Source organism: Ixodes scapularis, unplaced genomic scaffold, assembly GCF_016920785.2.
Source record: "Ixodes scapularis isolate PalLabHiFi unplaced genomic scaffold, ASM1692078v2 PGA_scaffold6__148_contigs__length_123643588, whole genome shotgun sequence".
Lineage (NCBI taxonomy): Eukaryota > Metazoa > Arthropoda > Arachnida > Ixodida > Ixodidae > Ixodes > Ixodes scapularis.
This window is the reverse complement of record NW_024609881.1, coordinates 102,026,731-102,041,438: the sequence shown is the minus strand read 5'-3', so window position 1 is coordinate 102,041,438 and position 14,708 is coordinate 102,026,731. Positions and strand designations below refer to the sequence as shown.

The following is a 14,708-nucleotide window of genomic DNA, read 5'->3' as shown; positions in this document are numbered from 1 at the left end:
CTGATTGGTCCGGCAAGCGCGTAGCTTCCACCACAATGTCAGCTGAGGGGTGAAGGAACTAAGTGAGGTCCGGTTTCGTGTCACGTGCGTTTGGACCCGATGACGCGCTTTTGGGACCGCGGATGTGTCACAGTGAAAGGGCGATGGGAGAAGGTACGAAGGGGAGGAGGCAAGAAATAGTCCGCTGTGTTTACGAATTTTCGCTCTGAAAATCAGGCTTTTGATATTCTACCTTTTTCTCTTTTGACCCAATGAACAATGTGCTATTAGTAAAATCCCGATCTAAAGTGATTTACCCCGACCCTAAATTCGTTTAATGGATCCTTTAACATAAATCACAACGCTTGCACATCGCTTTTGCGTGCTTGCAACGCTTTCACATTTGTAGCCTTCAAAATATGGCGCGTGATCTCTTTCTGTGAGCCATGTTTCTGTAAACATTATTACATCAAGACGTAAACAAAGTGAGTAAAAAAATCGTTATTGCCATCGGTCTTATTTCTTATGCTTCTTATATTAAAATGAACCGCAGCAAACTGCCCTTTCTTTTTATGAAAGCACCTATTAAAATAAGACTGTTGTAAAGACCGTGCTCATTTAAACCTACTGGCGTGGGACACGTAAATTTTGCCATGAGCTCAAAAAACAAAGAAACACAACTTTCACTTCAGGCAATTTTTATCTAATTTTGAGAGATCACCTTCATGCTCGATTCGAATAATTCCTTCGCCATCTTGTTTTTTTACGTACGAAATTCCTTCTCGGTGCCACACAAACTTGTAACCAAGGTACTTGGTATTCATCCAGAGTTTCCTGTTTGACGCACTCATGTTCTCTTGCAGGTACACATTATCTGCACTTGCTTCGCGCCTTGACTGCTGCTTGTTCTGAAGCCACAAATTTCGCTCGTTTCCGTTAACAAAGCGCACGATAACCCTGGGCACATCTTTTGCCTTATTTGGGACGCGATGAACAGCCTCTACGTTATAATTTGTCAACCTTGGCGCTTCGACTTTAAAAGCGATCGGGTTCAGTTTATCAAGCAGATCCTCATTTGGTATTTCAGTGAGTTCGTGTACTTTGAGATTATTCACTCGTCCATACTGCTTCCGCCTGTTTAGTTTTTTTTTTTTTTTTTTAGCTGAGCAGTTTCAACAGTCTTTCGCTCTTGCTCTAGTTCATTTATTTTCTTTTTTATTTCTTTGATGTCGCTGTCATGTTCTTTCCTTTTATTTCAGTACTTTATCATAACTATCCGACATCAACTTTACCAATTTTTCAATGTGCATCACAGTTTCTTTTAATTCTACCAACTCGTCAACTTGCTGCTTTAGTGGTAAAAATACTGCCAACATCCCCATTATTCGAGTTAGCAGTTGTTGCACGGCTGGCGGCTCTTCGAACGACTGCCTATCGTCCTGAGGGCTTCTGGCTCTTGCTTTTGATCCCTGGCACGCCTTATCTTTACAGGTTTCCTTGAATCCGCATTTGTGCACTTGGGTAGCTTAGGGCTCTCGCGGTCCTTTGCGGGACGCTTTCTGTTTCCTGAGGCCTCTGTTGTTGGGTTGTCAGGTGCATCCATAGCATCCTCCCCGGATGACATTTGAGCTGCTGCGTGGCCGTCTAGCTCGGACGCTTCTTTCAGATTTGGACACTCCATATAACATTTGAGACATAACCTGTCACCAGAAACTAAGCCGAGAGATATCAGCCTTTGCGCCATAGTGTTAGAAATAACAGGAGTTCCGCGGCATGGTCTTCTGTGTTTCGCGAAGGGGTCCACGCACAGCATGGAGGTTGTGTGAGTCGTGCACTTAAAAAAGCTATATGTAAAATTGATGTGCGTAAACGTCCGTGAAAGTAAACTTGACCCTTTATCGATGACGGCAAATAACATCCTGGTGGTTGTGTGGCAAGTCTAAAAACAGCTTGATCCATGTTGTTCGTACATAGTGTTTCAGATGGCAACTTCGTGGGCTGAACGAACAATCTGCTGCATAATCAATGGGACTGCAATTAAAAAGATTGTTGGCATATTTGAACAAACTGTTATAAACTCAGCCTCCTTTCTTAAGCACTCTCAGTTATGACATTGTTTCTGGTCAACTCTAGTCCTACATGTTTACAGCGGTGCTGCTCCGAGGAATAAATAGGGTACAAGTGCCACTCACAAAATGCCTGAATATACCAGGAGGGGCAAGCGAATACCTATATTTAGGGGTTTTAGATCGGAGCACAACACGGAACTTTTTTATACAGGAAAGACATGTTTTACAAGACATGCATTTTACATACATGTACTAAAATTTGTACCATCGCTATATTGTTCCATACAAAGCACAGGAAGCAATACTATAAAGGCTACTGCTGCGAGTGTGGCTACACCTGATGTCTCATTCATTTGAAAGCGTGTGCAGGTAAGGCAAACGTCTAAGTTTTGTGCAGGCGCCAATAGCTTTGCCAGCCTTCTATGTTGCAGTCGCTGCGGGTCGTCACAGTAATGGTTCCATTTTCACCCAACGAGCAACACTTTACTATTTACACCGCTGAGAATAATACATCGAAATTCGAAAGCTTGTAAGGCCAAATCGGTCAATCGTTCAGGTTTCATAGTCGTCGCTCTTCTTTTCCTTTCCCCCTTTTTCCGTACCCACGTGCCGGGGCATCTTAGCAGACTTCTTTTTTTTCTGCTTCTACTCTCTGTCCGTCTAACGCCAACAAAGGCTTATCCGACGTTACTTGCGACTTTATGTGCTATGTGTGAAACAAACTGATTTGAGAAAGAAAAAAATAGCCATTGGGCCTTTCCGTGAAATGTGTTTGTTCATTCGTAAAATTTTTTTCAGTGGACTTATTAGCTTTCAGCGTGAGCATAGGAATCACAGACGACGGAACGTAAGGTCAGATACAGATGCTGCAGAGCAGACCAGGCAGTTTCTAAAAGATACATGGGGAGCATCTGACATACTACCGCTCCCCAGGAAACAGATGAGACATCCTTGGCGAGTCTACGTTAGAAGCAGGACGTACCAACATAATATTGGTGTTTTCAAAAAAAAAAATGATATGGGAAGACACACCACCAACAGCTTGGTTTGAGGGTTAGGCCCTATCTGCAGCGACAGTACTGAAGTCTCTCATGTCAGCGTCACTAACACAACATAGTGCGAGTAGTCACTCACTGTCTAGCATAATTAGGTTAACCTTGACGAAGCACGGACGGATCATAAGGGAGTGGACTATAAATATGGATCAACATCGGAGACTGCCTCCAGACATTCTTTACGATAGCAGAGTGACCGCCATCTGTTGGAATTCGTTTCAGGATGCCAACAGCCTGTCTGAGACTTAGAGGAGAGGAATGATGTTTGAAAGTCGCAAAGGTGGTCGCTTGCCCACTGGTTTCTGTTTACCCTAATCTGCAGAGCGAACAGAACAAAAAAGCATACATGTTAGTCATTGTTTACTAATATAGTCATGTCCGTGGAGCGCTCATTAGCTAAGCTTAGATGGTGCGAAATATCCGAATTTTTAGGCCGATATGTCTGGTTCGAAGATACACTATGCAACACACATTGCAGATAGATGGTATCGGTACTTTGTTTTGCAATTAACTTGTACTGGTTAATGCGAAACGCCAAAGTTTTACCGTGAGTTGGTGCACTGTATTATTACACGTACCAGCCATTCAGATTTAATTCTTGAGTTGAAAACGAATAAAAAAAGGTAATCATGTCTTTGGGGTAAATGTCGCGCGCTATGTATTTATTTTTAGTGCTATGGCAGTGCTACACTATACTGCGTTTCACATAAGTGCAAGCGAAGCTAAAATTACAAGCGAGAAGCTGTTGTGAACTAAGCTTTCTCTGCACTAACGCACATGCTGGCAGCTATGATCGAACATGTAGCTTTTTGACTTCGACCTTATATAAAATGAGACGGGATATGGTTTATAACGCCTCCATGCAGATTCGACTCAAAATGGAGAGTATCTACTCTTCATTGTCACCTGCGGAGATGGGGTTTGGAGGATCGCGAAATATTTATCTTACGGCTGTTTTTCAAGCAAAAGGTTACTGACTCCACGACGCAAGATTTACAAAGACCTGGTAGAAGTTAAAACGCGTTGTGATTGTAAAGTAAGCGCAAGAAGCCCCTCACCGGCACAATCGAACGACGTTTTTTTTGTTTTGTTTTTTTGTTATTTGTGGCGATTGGCGTTTTCACTTCGAGACTGGCCACGTGCGTTCGTTATTGTGCTTTTCTTGGTCTTTATCTTGTGTCGAAATGTCTCGAGAAGACAAAGAAGGAGGCGTAGGGGTCACAAAGGTGCTCGTTCTTGCGAACTCGGCAAATCTTAACAGCGCTGCAATAACCAAAAGACTAACGGTCACCGCTATGGCACGGCCGCCATTACCGATGCCGATGCTGTATACCCCCAAACCGACCTCCCGACATACGCGGGGTAGAAGCTTAGTCGGAATTATGAACAATGTCCTCTCCCACCTTCGCACCCTCTTTCCCGTGCTCAGAAGACGAAAATGAGCCCACTGGCAATGCATCTATGGGTATTTAATCACTCGATATCAGTTCCCCTTTCCCGAAGGAGTGGTGTCTTTTCACGCAAAACAAAAGCCTTCTTGGTGAAATCACGTGTGTGCTACGCTGCGTTTTGTGTCATTGCACTCGGTATATATAACACTGTTTACCAGCAAAATACCCGCTTCGCCCACATCAGCTAGCGAGGGGACGGCGCGTGGGCAGAAACCTAATTCGTACGAGATGAAACGTCTGCGCATGCGCAGTGGCAACACCAGCGCCACCGCAGTGGGGTGACGTGAGACAGTCGAGTACGTTTATATAGTTTGTAAAATTTTAACAGCTCTTTTTGTATTCTTGGCTTGAGCGTCCCAAGCATCATCTTATAGATCCGCAGTAAATGCAAAGCGTAAACTACTCTGCTTCTTTTTTTTTCGCAGGGGTGCTGGCGATGTTAGAACCCCGAGCTCTGATTGGTTCTGATTGAAGGGTAGTGGGTAGACCTCAATGCTAGCTTCTTTGATGTCTACCCACTATCCTTCAATCAGAGCCAATGAGAGCTCGGCGCCATTCTGACGTCACAACTCCCGCGTATGAAGCAGACAAACTTTCACTCCACATAGAACTGTGGCGTCAGCCAATAACAACAGAAGAGGACGAATAATCGACAAAAAGCCTGAATGCAGTTTTTTTTTTTTTATGTGTTACCGATATTTTAAAACAAAATTCGCGAAAACTACTCTAATGCGATTTGTGCTGGCGAAGCATACGGTCAAGTAGGACATAATGTAGGAGGATTATCTTCATGATGAGTTGGCTAATTAAATAAAATAGTTTAATATATTAATTGATGAAAATAAACAGGGTTCTAACTAGTCACTTGCTTATCGTCGTTCAATACCACCAACACCGTCGATTTCAGAAAGACTTGTAGCACGTGAGGTGCCTGTTGGAGCGCTAAGGTTACCACTCGTTCTACACTATACTTCGTTTCAGCTTCGGTCCGAGCGCGGCCGATGTTATGAGCCGAAGGGCCAATCAAACAGCGAAAGAGGCACAACCTCATGGTGTGCTCCCTGCAATTGATAGGACCAGCCGGTATTCGCCGTCTCTCTGTGCGTGCTCCTCCGCCGGCTAGTCCTATCAAGCGCAGAGAGCACGCCATGACGCTGCGCTTTTTGCGCTGTTTGATTGGCCCTTCGCCTCATAACATCGGCCGCGCTCGGACCGAAGCTGAAACGAAGTATAGCAACGCTTACCGCTGGAATACCGCGTCCGCGCGCTATTTCCGTCGTTTATCGCCAGCGCCTTCTCACACTAACAAAAAGTCTGTGTGTCTACTTTCATATTCAACACTTGGAGAGTCAATCACGCAACGTACGGATGCAGCTCAGCGAATGACGATGCCGAAACATATCTTTAGACCAAGAAAAGCACTCTGATTTGTGACATGAAGCAATGCACGCGTGACGTTTTGCATTGCTTAATGTCACAACTCAGGCTGCGTTTTTGGTTTAAACGTATGTTTCGGCATCGTCATTCGCTGAGCTGCCTCCGTCAGTTGCGGTGATTGGCTCTCGGAGTGTTGTGCGTGAAAGTAGACCCACAGACATTTTTTTAGAGTGTGAAAGCGCTGGCAATAATCGACGGAAATAGAGTGCGGGCGCGTTATTGCAGCGGTAAGCGTCGCTCGCAACACACACAGTGCTGCCGGTGCACCGCCATCACCCTGTGTGTTCCACGGGTGATGACTTCAGCGCAGTGCCGGGCTTCTCGCGTGTCAAAAGTATTTTAAGAAATAGCTGGTTTGCGGTGGTCTTCAATGACGCTGAGCAAGTTTTAATTGGATCATTCCCTGTGAAACGTCCCAGACGTAACGCTCGACCCCTCCCGATTTAAAAAAAAAAATGCATGGCCTTTTGCCGCAATATCTCTAGTCATGCCCTGAAATATTTTTGCCGAAGAAATGTTTTGATGATGTGAGCGCGGTTTTAACTTTTAAAAAACAATGAAACTAGGCATCACTGGATAATTGAGGAAAAATCTGCTTTTTAGTGAAACACCCAACAATATCTTTGTCAAATTTGCGCGGCTTTCGACTTACAACGGGTTGGGCTTGCAAAGTTTTGTTTAATTTAAATATTTAAAAAAAAAAACGAAACAACTCTGAAAAATGTAATATTTTTGTTATTTTATCAAAGGGAATCTAATTGCCTGTGGGACTTAATAGAACTTTTTACCGGCTGCCCTGCAGGTATATAATCTAAAAAAATGTTTATAACCACTCAATTAAATATTTCGCAGTAAACAAAAATCCCGAAGTTGCAAGAAAGTGGGTTTTGACGCATAAGCAGCTGTTTATTTAGCCCTGAGATGGTCCAACTAAAAATACAAAGTGTGGTTGGTTTGAAAGACCAATCGATAATCGTTTGATTCTGCAAGTTTAATCAAGGTAATTTTTGTTTAAAGTGAGAAAACAATTTTTGAAGTTGAACTCTCGCACCACAATCTGGCGTCGCTTCTTAACGCCTCATCGCCGCACAGCACGCCACATGCGACGATAGCTGACACGATTAGGTCCAAAGAAAGAAGGGAGTTTTCTGCCGCTTCCCCTTGTCCGTCTTTCCGGCTTCAAGTTAGAAACGGCGGGCATCGTGTAATAATCGGAGGTGCTGCCAGTGCGTAGCCATAGGAGGCCCGTTGTTCCCTTTTACCCTAGGGCGGCTCGAAAGGCGATGCCTAATACGGGCGGCATCAGTTGACGTAGACTTCTCCTAAAAGGGAAACGCGATGAAATTGATCATACTGCGGGGAAAAGCGGAACTGTTCAGCGACGCAAGAATTTGCTGTTTCAAAGACGATTAAAACACAAACGAGGCGTGAGCCTCCAACTGCGCACATTCGTTAGCACCACAATGCATCGTCGTATGAGAATGCCCGTTCACGGGGCTTTTGTGTTGCTGTCTACATCTGTCCTGACGTCGATAAGAGAGAGTGATTGCGATGTGTACGTAAAAAACAGCTAGCTTACTAGCGGATGCTCTTACCTGGCAGCGCTAAGCATTTGTTGGTATCAAGACACTGGAAGTCCAAAGGAGGACACAGCCGCGCAAAACGGTCAAGATGGGAAAAGCCATAAAGCAATAAAAGTAGAAAAAAGCCTCTTCAACCAAGATGTACCCGACAACTCGAGGTCCTGCTTTCTACCTGCGTGCGCACACCGTGACACCGTCACACGCTTTGCCTGGGTCGACGGTGGCGTGCTGTGCAGAGAACAGGCACAAGGAACGACGCCAGGTTGAGATGCGAAAGCTAAACTTCAAATGTTTTTTTTCCTCTTTAGAACAAAATGACTTTACTTAAACTTTCAAGAACAAAAGGAAATAAACTCTTTTGTAGAAGTCACCATGTTACGTATTTTTCTTTGGGCCACGTCAAGGCAGAATTGACGGCTCTTTAAACTGCAAAACGCAATATCGCTTTTTTTTTCCTGCAAGATATTTAGTTGTAAGGCCTGAAACCTTTTTTTTGTGTACAGTACACCTAAAGGGCTGTCAATAACAATATTTACAGTCGCATGCAGCAAAGCCATATTTTGTAACAAAACTAAAAATGTGCTAAAATACTCATATATTCCTTTTTTATTTATTAACTGCTTCGAGCATACCAAATTCCGTGGCCATGATAATTATTACATAGCAATCCAAATACCGTAGGGTTTTTAGGCAAAAATATTCCAGTGTTCCATAAAGAATTCTTACTTTTCATCAATTATTGAATGACTCGAAGTTCCACCCCCCTTTTACTAGTTCAAACCGCCATCACCCCATGAGATTTGTTTTCGTCAAAAAAATATGTTAGAGAGGCACCACAAACGTTACGGTGAAGAGCCATTAATTTTATTTTAGGAATCAGAAGTGGCCGTAGGACCTTTGGCGTGGCATGGAGAAGTCTGGGTCACTTGATGCCACCCGTCGTTTAGGCATCGCGTTTCGAGCCGCCCTCGGGTACAAAGGGCACAACGGGCCTGCTATTGCTACGCGCTGGGGGCACCTCCGATTATTACACGATACGCGGTCATTTCTTCTTTTGCAGCCGGAAAGACGGACAAGGGAAAGCGGCAGAAAACTCCGTTCCTTCTTTGGAAATAATCGTGTCAGCTATCGTCGCAGGTGGCGTGCTGTGCGGAGAAGAGGCGTTAAGAAGCAACGCCGGGTTGTGGTACGAGAGTTCGACTTCGAAAATTGTTTTCTCACTTTAAACAAAAATCACTTTGATTAATATTTCAAAATCGAAAGATTATCGATTGTTCTTCCAAGCCCACCATATTTTGTATTTTTACTTGGACCACCTCAGCGTGAAATAAACGGCTGTTTATGCGTCAAAACGCACTTTTTTTGCAAATTCAGGACTTTTGTTTGCTGCGATATATTTAATGGAGCGGTTTTAAACATTTTTTATAGATTATATACCTGCAGGGGCAGCCGGTAAAAAGTTCTATTAAATCCCGGGAGCAATTAAATATTCTTAATAAAATAACAAAAATTTTAAATATTTCAAAAACTTTTAGATCTTTTTTTAATATTTAATTTAAAGAAAACTTCACAAGCCCAATCACATTGTAAGTTAAAAGCCGTGCAAATTTAAGAGAAAATAGTTTTAGGTGTTCCACTAAAAAGTTGATTTCTCATCAATTATTGAGTGATGCCTAGTTTCACGCTGTTGTTAAAAGTTAAAACCGCGCTCACGTCATCAACAATTTTGTTTTCGCCAAAATATTTTAGGGCATGGCTACGGACATTGCGGCAAAAGGCCATGCTTTTTTTTTTTAGAAATCGGAAGGGGTTGAGCGCAACGTCTGGGACGTTTGACGTGGAATGATCCAATAGGAACCGGAAAGTTATTTTCAGTCGTTACGAAGTCAATTAGGAAATTTGAGTTAAATATTCGACTTCTCGTGACGATGATTCCCCTTTATGATGTCCGCCTGACCATATAACAAACCTGCAAAGAGCACATTAGTGTAAATTTAACGGATTTTGTTAAAGAAATCTGTAAAGCCTGCAAAAACACTGTATGTACTGGTCCAATCCTGCGTTTTTTAAATCTTCAGTTATTATAATTACCGACAGCTTGAGAAACGGAGGTCGTGCCGGTTTTCTTGTATCTTAATGTTGCTCCGAAACCAATGAGATTAAGTCATTAGTCGATAAGAACTTCGAAGAAGCTATCGCAATCAATTTGTCAGCGACTGTCCGCAGAGAAAATGTCTGCTAGTTTACTTTCTCGATCGCCTCAGAATGTGAAAGCAGATAATCACAGCAAACAATACAACGACCCCGCCCCCCTCCCTCCCCCAGCAAACGACGCGGCTCAGTAAGCGATCGATCGGGTCTTCATATTGTTATTTGCCGAAGAAAAATGTGCAAGATGAATGTCGCGCGCATTTGTTCCTTGCACATCAGATTTTCTCGGTGTACTGGTATTCCCAGCTTCGTCACCCACTGGAATCTTAATATGATTGGCTGCTGTTTGCTGTGATTGTCTGTCACCGTGATCTGCAGAAAAGTGAACTCGGTGCAATATTTAAAGCACATCGGATCATACAGCTGTTCAGTGATTTTCGTTTAAATTATATATATATATAATAATTTGTATCTTTGGTGCGGGCTTACTGGTATTTCCCACCTAGTTTCTCCATCATTTCACCTCCTTTTGTTCAGAAGTGTTGGTTGCTGATAAATATCCTAACCTCGTATTTAGCGTAACTGATTCTGACGGTATGCCACAAATTGAAAAAAGTAAGTTTAATAATACAACACAGTCTCGTTGTAGAACAGGTAAGTAATTTTATTGACGAAATCGTGCGTGATGGGGGGGGGGGGGGGGGGGGTGCTTGAAACACAACACGTTAAATGATATAAACATTTATACCGTAAATGATAGGATATACTTTGCTAGAATAAGCAGAGCTTTTTTCGGCATATTCTTGACCACCGCACAAAAATGCAGCATTATTACTGTCTTTCAAGATACGAAGTTTTAATGAACATATACTTTAGAAAAGCCGCTATCAGATGAATTGCTAATGTAAAAATCATTAAAGCCGCCCAGTCGCTCGGTGTATATACAGTGCAGTAAGATAATCCACACTGTGTATGTTCAAACTGTGGTGGTATTGCTATTTAGTTTGTACGAAATTCCACGTGTGTGATTTAAACAAACCAGTTAATATCTTCTACTTAAGCTGTATAGAATAAAATAGTTGAAGCAGATAGTTGTAGATGCAGTTACTTTAGAGTATCTCTGGAAATGAGGTAGGTTATGTATAGTATAAATGTACGCGGCACTCAAAAAACAAACAAAAAAAAAAAAGGCAAACGCAAAGTAGAATGTGTCAGCTTAACAAAACAAGTTAACGTAAGTGCTTGTCCCCTGTACTTGTTTTCGATTACCCAATTTTTTAGCGTGCTTTGTACAGTTTTTTTAATATAAATATACACAGACAAAGCCACAGTCTCAATTAATGATTTTCCAAAGTTGCAGCATCCGAGTTAGCTCCAAGAATCTTTGATTTAAAAGGAGCAATATCAAATCCGTGTAAATTTCATCCATGATCCATCGCCGGGTGAAGCCATCATGCCGATGGTTTGTACCTCGATGGCACCCTAAATAAACAATAAAAACGCAGTTTCAGTTAAACTCATCACGAAAGCTCATAAATTATTTAAGCTCCGTCAAGTGCGTTTTTTTTTTCTTTAGTCCCTTTCCATGTAGCACAGCTCTCTGAGCCAGAAGTTATTTTTGTCTTGAAATTTAGGGCCAAAAATAGACCGAAGAAACCATAATATTGCCGCGCGCAGGGTCACGGACTTCTAGAACTTTCTCGTTTATTCTTGCTCCGGACATAACTTCTGTCGTTTATCACTGCTTATGTTGTTCTAGAAAGTGCGTGTTCATTCTTGCCCCGCGCGCGCTACGCTTGAACCTTCTCCGCCGAATCTTCGAGATAGTGACTCACTCTAGATAAGACGCCTCTCGCGACCTTGTCGAGTCAGTCTCGCCCCTGCGCTCCATCCTGAGGTTTCGCCGACATCGACGCCCGCTACGCTCTGCTGTTTTCTTTTGTACCCTTTTATTTTTGGCACAAGTTCGCGGCATTAAACGTTTATTTCTTTCTGTTTATTTATTGTTTTTTTTTTGTAAACACCCGTGACATTTTGGTAGAGGTGCGGGGTACCGCATGCCCCTGCCGCGTACCCCTCCGAGGGCCCGCAGTGCAAGTCCGACGCCTAGCCCACGAAGAACCAAAGAAAGCACTTCCGAGATCCGGTTCAGTCGTCGCACCCAAGGCCTACACCCGGAATTCGGACCTCTGTCGCCCAAGACTAAGCAGCCAACGAGGCCAACGATGGACAGCCAGTCGTCACACAACCCGTCCACCGCCAGCGTCGTATACCTGCCCGTCGCACCCAAAACTCCGACGCCTTTCCACGGAGACGCCCACGAGGACATCGAGGACTGGCTGCAACATTATGAACGTGTGGCCCGACATAACGGGTAGTCAGCTGAGCACTGCTTGCAGAACCTTTACTTTTCGCTGGAAGGAACCGCGAGGCACTGGCTGGAAAACCACGAGGCTTCTTTGACGTCGTGGGAACTGTGCAAGCAAGAACTGAAGAAGACGTTTGCCTGCCAGCACAGACGTGAGAGGGCCGAAGATCACCTGCGAACAAGAACCCAAGGCCTAAATGAGAGCATCACCAGCTTCGTCGAGGATGTTCTCCGCCTGAGCGCCCCCGCCGATCCTCAGGCTACCGAGGAGAAAAAGCTGCACCACCTGATGAGGGCTATGAAAAGCGAGATTTTCGGCAGTCTCATCCGGAATCCCCCGACAACAGTCGACGAGTTCGTCGCGGAGGCGACAAATATGGAACGGGCCCTGCTAGCCCACGCCAGACACGACCAACGACACCCTGGCGTAACTACTCTGGCGACATCTAGATCCGACCTGGGCACCACCCTCCCCGGCATCCGTGACGTTATCCGTGAAGTCGTCCAGGAGGAATTGAAGAAGTTGCTACCTGCTGCCACAAGCCCGGCTACGCCCTCAATCGCCGAACTGGGGCTGCGCGGGTTCTACCCCAACGACCCGCGCCCAACGTACGACGAACGCCCTCGTGACCTCGAAAAGTACCTCCGACGTTCGCCATCTTCAACGCTGCTCCGCCGTGAGTCCCGCTCACCGCCGCCCAGACGTTCAGCGTCTCCAGCGCCACGACCCCGCGGAGATAGCCTGTCGCCCTTGCGTCGCCGGGAAAACTAAGTGCGGCAACGCCTGGCGGTGGTGTTGCCGAAGACGACCGAAGTAAAGAGTCTCCAAGAACGCCGGAGCGCTCCCACTCTCTCGACACTACGCATCACAACGACGTCCCTGCATCGGTGTCCAACAACCTAAACATCATTATCGACGGCCACGACGCATCGGCACTCGTGGACACCGGAGCGGACTTCTCAGTCATTAGTGGGAGGCTCTCTCACCGCCTGCGAAAAGTGACAACGCCGTGGGAAGGCCCTCAAATACGAACCGCCGGTGGGCACCTCATCACACCAGTCGGGCGATGCACTGCTCGCGTCGAGATCCACGGTGAGACGTGCCCTGTGAAGTTCGTCGTTCTGCAGGACTGTTCGAGGGACGTTATCCTCGGAATGGACTTCCTCTGCGAGTATGGCGCCGTCATCGACCTCAGAGCAAGCCGGCTAACTCTGCGAAAACCTGTTTCACCACCGGAGGAACCCGAAGCGACGTCATCCGCGGTCCGAGTCCTCGCAGATCACGTGAACTTACCGCCGCGGTCCAGTGTTTTCGTACCCATCGGGATCGACGGGGCTTTCTGCGGCGACGTTCTGCTCGAGGGAAGCCTCGAGTTGCTTCTAGGAAGAGGAATCGGCGTCGCAAGAGGCCTCGCGGAGCTCCAAGACGGACACACTTTTGCACTCGTAACAAACTTCCGACAGGAGGCTAAGTACCTTACGAAAGGCACCGCCGTGGGTCACGCCGAGGAACTCATGGACTCAGCCGCAATCGCCGGAATAGCATAAGACATCTCTTCGGGGCCACACGAGACAACGCCGCATTCGCAGTTTGACATCGATCCAGTCCTGCCTACCCCACAATGATGACAACTCAGTGACCTTCTCGCCGAGTTCAGTGAGTGCTTCTCCACGTCGTCAAAGGTGCGCCAAACGACGGTTGCGAAACATCGAATTATTACTGATGACGACGCACTTCCTGCTCATCGGTCGCCGTATCGTGTATCTGTGAAAGTTCTAGAAGTCCGTGACCCTGCGCGCGGCATTAACCCCCGCTTTAAAAGCGCATTGTCCCGATGCAGCACAAAACGAAGCACATAACGACGCCGACTGTTTTTCTAGGGCCCCAGTCGAATCTCCTCCCGAAAGCACTGACGACGACGATGACGCCTGTTTTCTCGGCGCAGTGACAGATGCCGACATGGGAGAACTTCAACGAGACAACCCGGAACTTCGCGCCGTGATCGAACACCTTGAAGGCCGAGGAAGTTCAATTCCGCGAGTCTTGGCCCGAGACTTGTCAAGCTTCGTTCCGCGGCGAGGCGTGCTCTTCAAGGAGAACTTCGGAACGAGCGACCCTGCCTGGCTGCTGGTTGTTCCGGCCAGCCTGCGAGAAGAAATCTTTCAAGCATGCCATGACGACCCGACGGCTCGACACCTTGGCTACAGCCGGACGCTCGCCCGGATTCGTGACAAGTACTACTGGCCGAGACTCCCGAAAACAGTCCATCTGTACACAAGGTCGTGCCATGAGTGCCAACGACGAAAGAGGCCTCTGACGAAGCCAGCAGGACTCCTGCAGCCGATACCCGCCCCGACTACGCCCTTCCAGCAGGTCGGAAATGACTTACTTGGACCGTTCCGAACATTTAAACGCAAGGAAATTGGTAGATTATCGTCGCTACCGATTATCTTACACGATACGCCGAGACGAAGGCCCTGCCATCGGGAACAGCGCTGGAAGTCGCAAAGTTTTTCGTCGAGTCCATCCTCCTTCGACACGGCGCACCCGAAGTGTTGATCACAGATTGAGGATCATCTTTCATGGCACACCTGACTCAAGAGGTTCTTCGGCT

General features: G+C 45.8%; 1 protein-coding gene across 1 annotated transcript in view; it reads right to left on the bottom strand.

The window, feature by feature from the left end:
- Nucleotides 1–11,087: 11,087 nt before the first annotated feature.
- Nucleotides 11,088–14,708, bottom strand: part of LOC121838287 (cytochrome P450 3A6-like) — a 30,287-nt gene continuing 26,666 nt past the window's right edge. Inside the window, exon 14 of the mRNA XM_042294426.1 lies at nt 11,088–11,207. Coding sequence (XP_042150360.1) covers nt 11,130–11,207 — 78 coding nt within the window. The 3' untranslated portion in view covers nt 11,088–11,129. The remainder of the gene's footprint in view (nt 11,208–14,708) is intronic.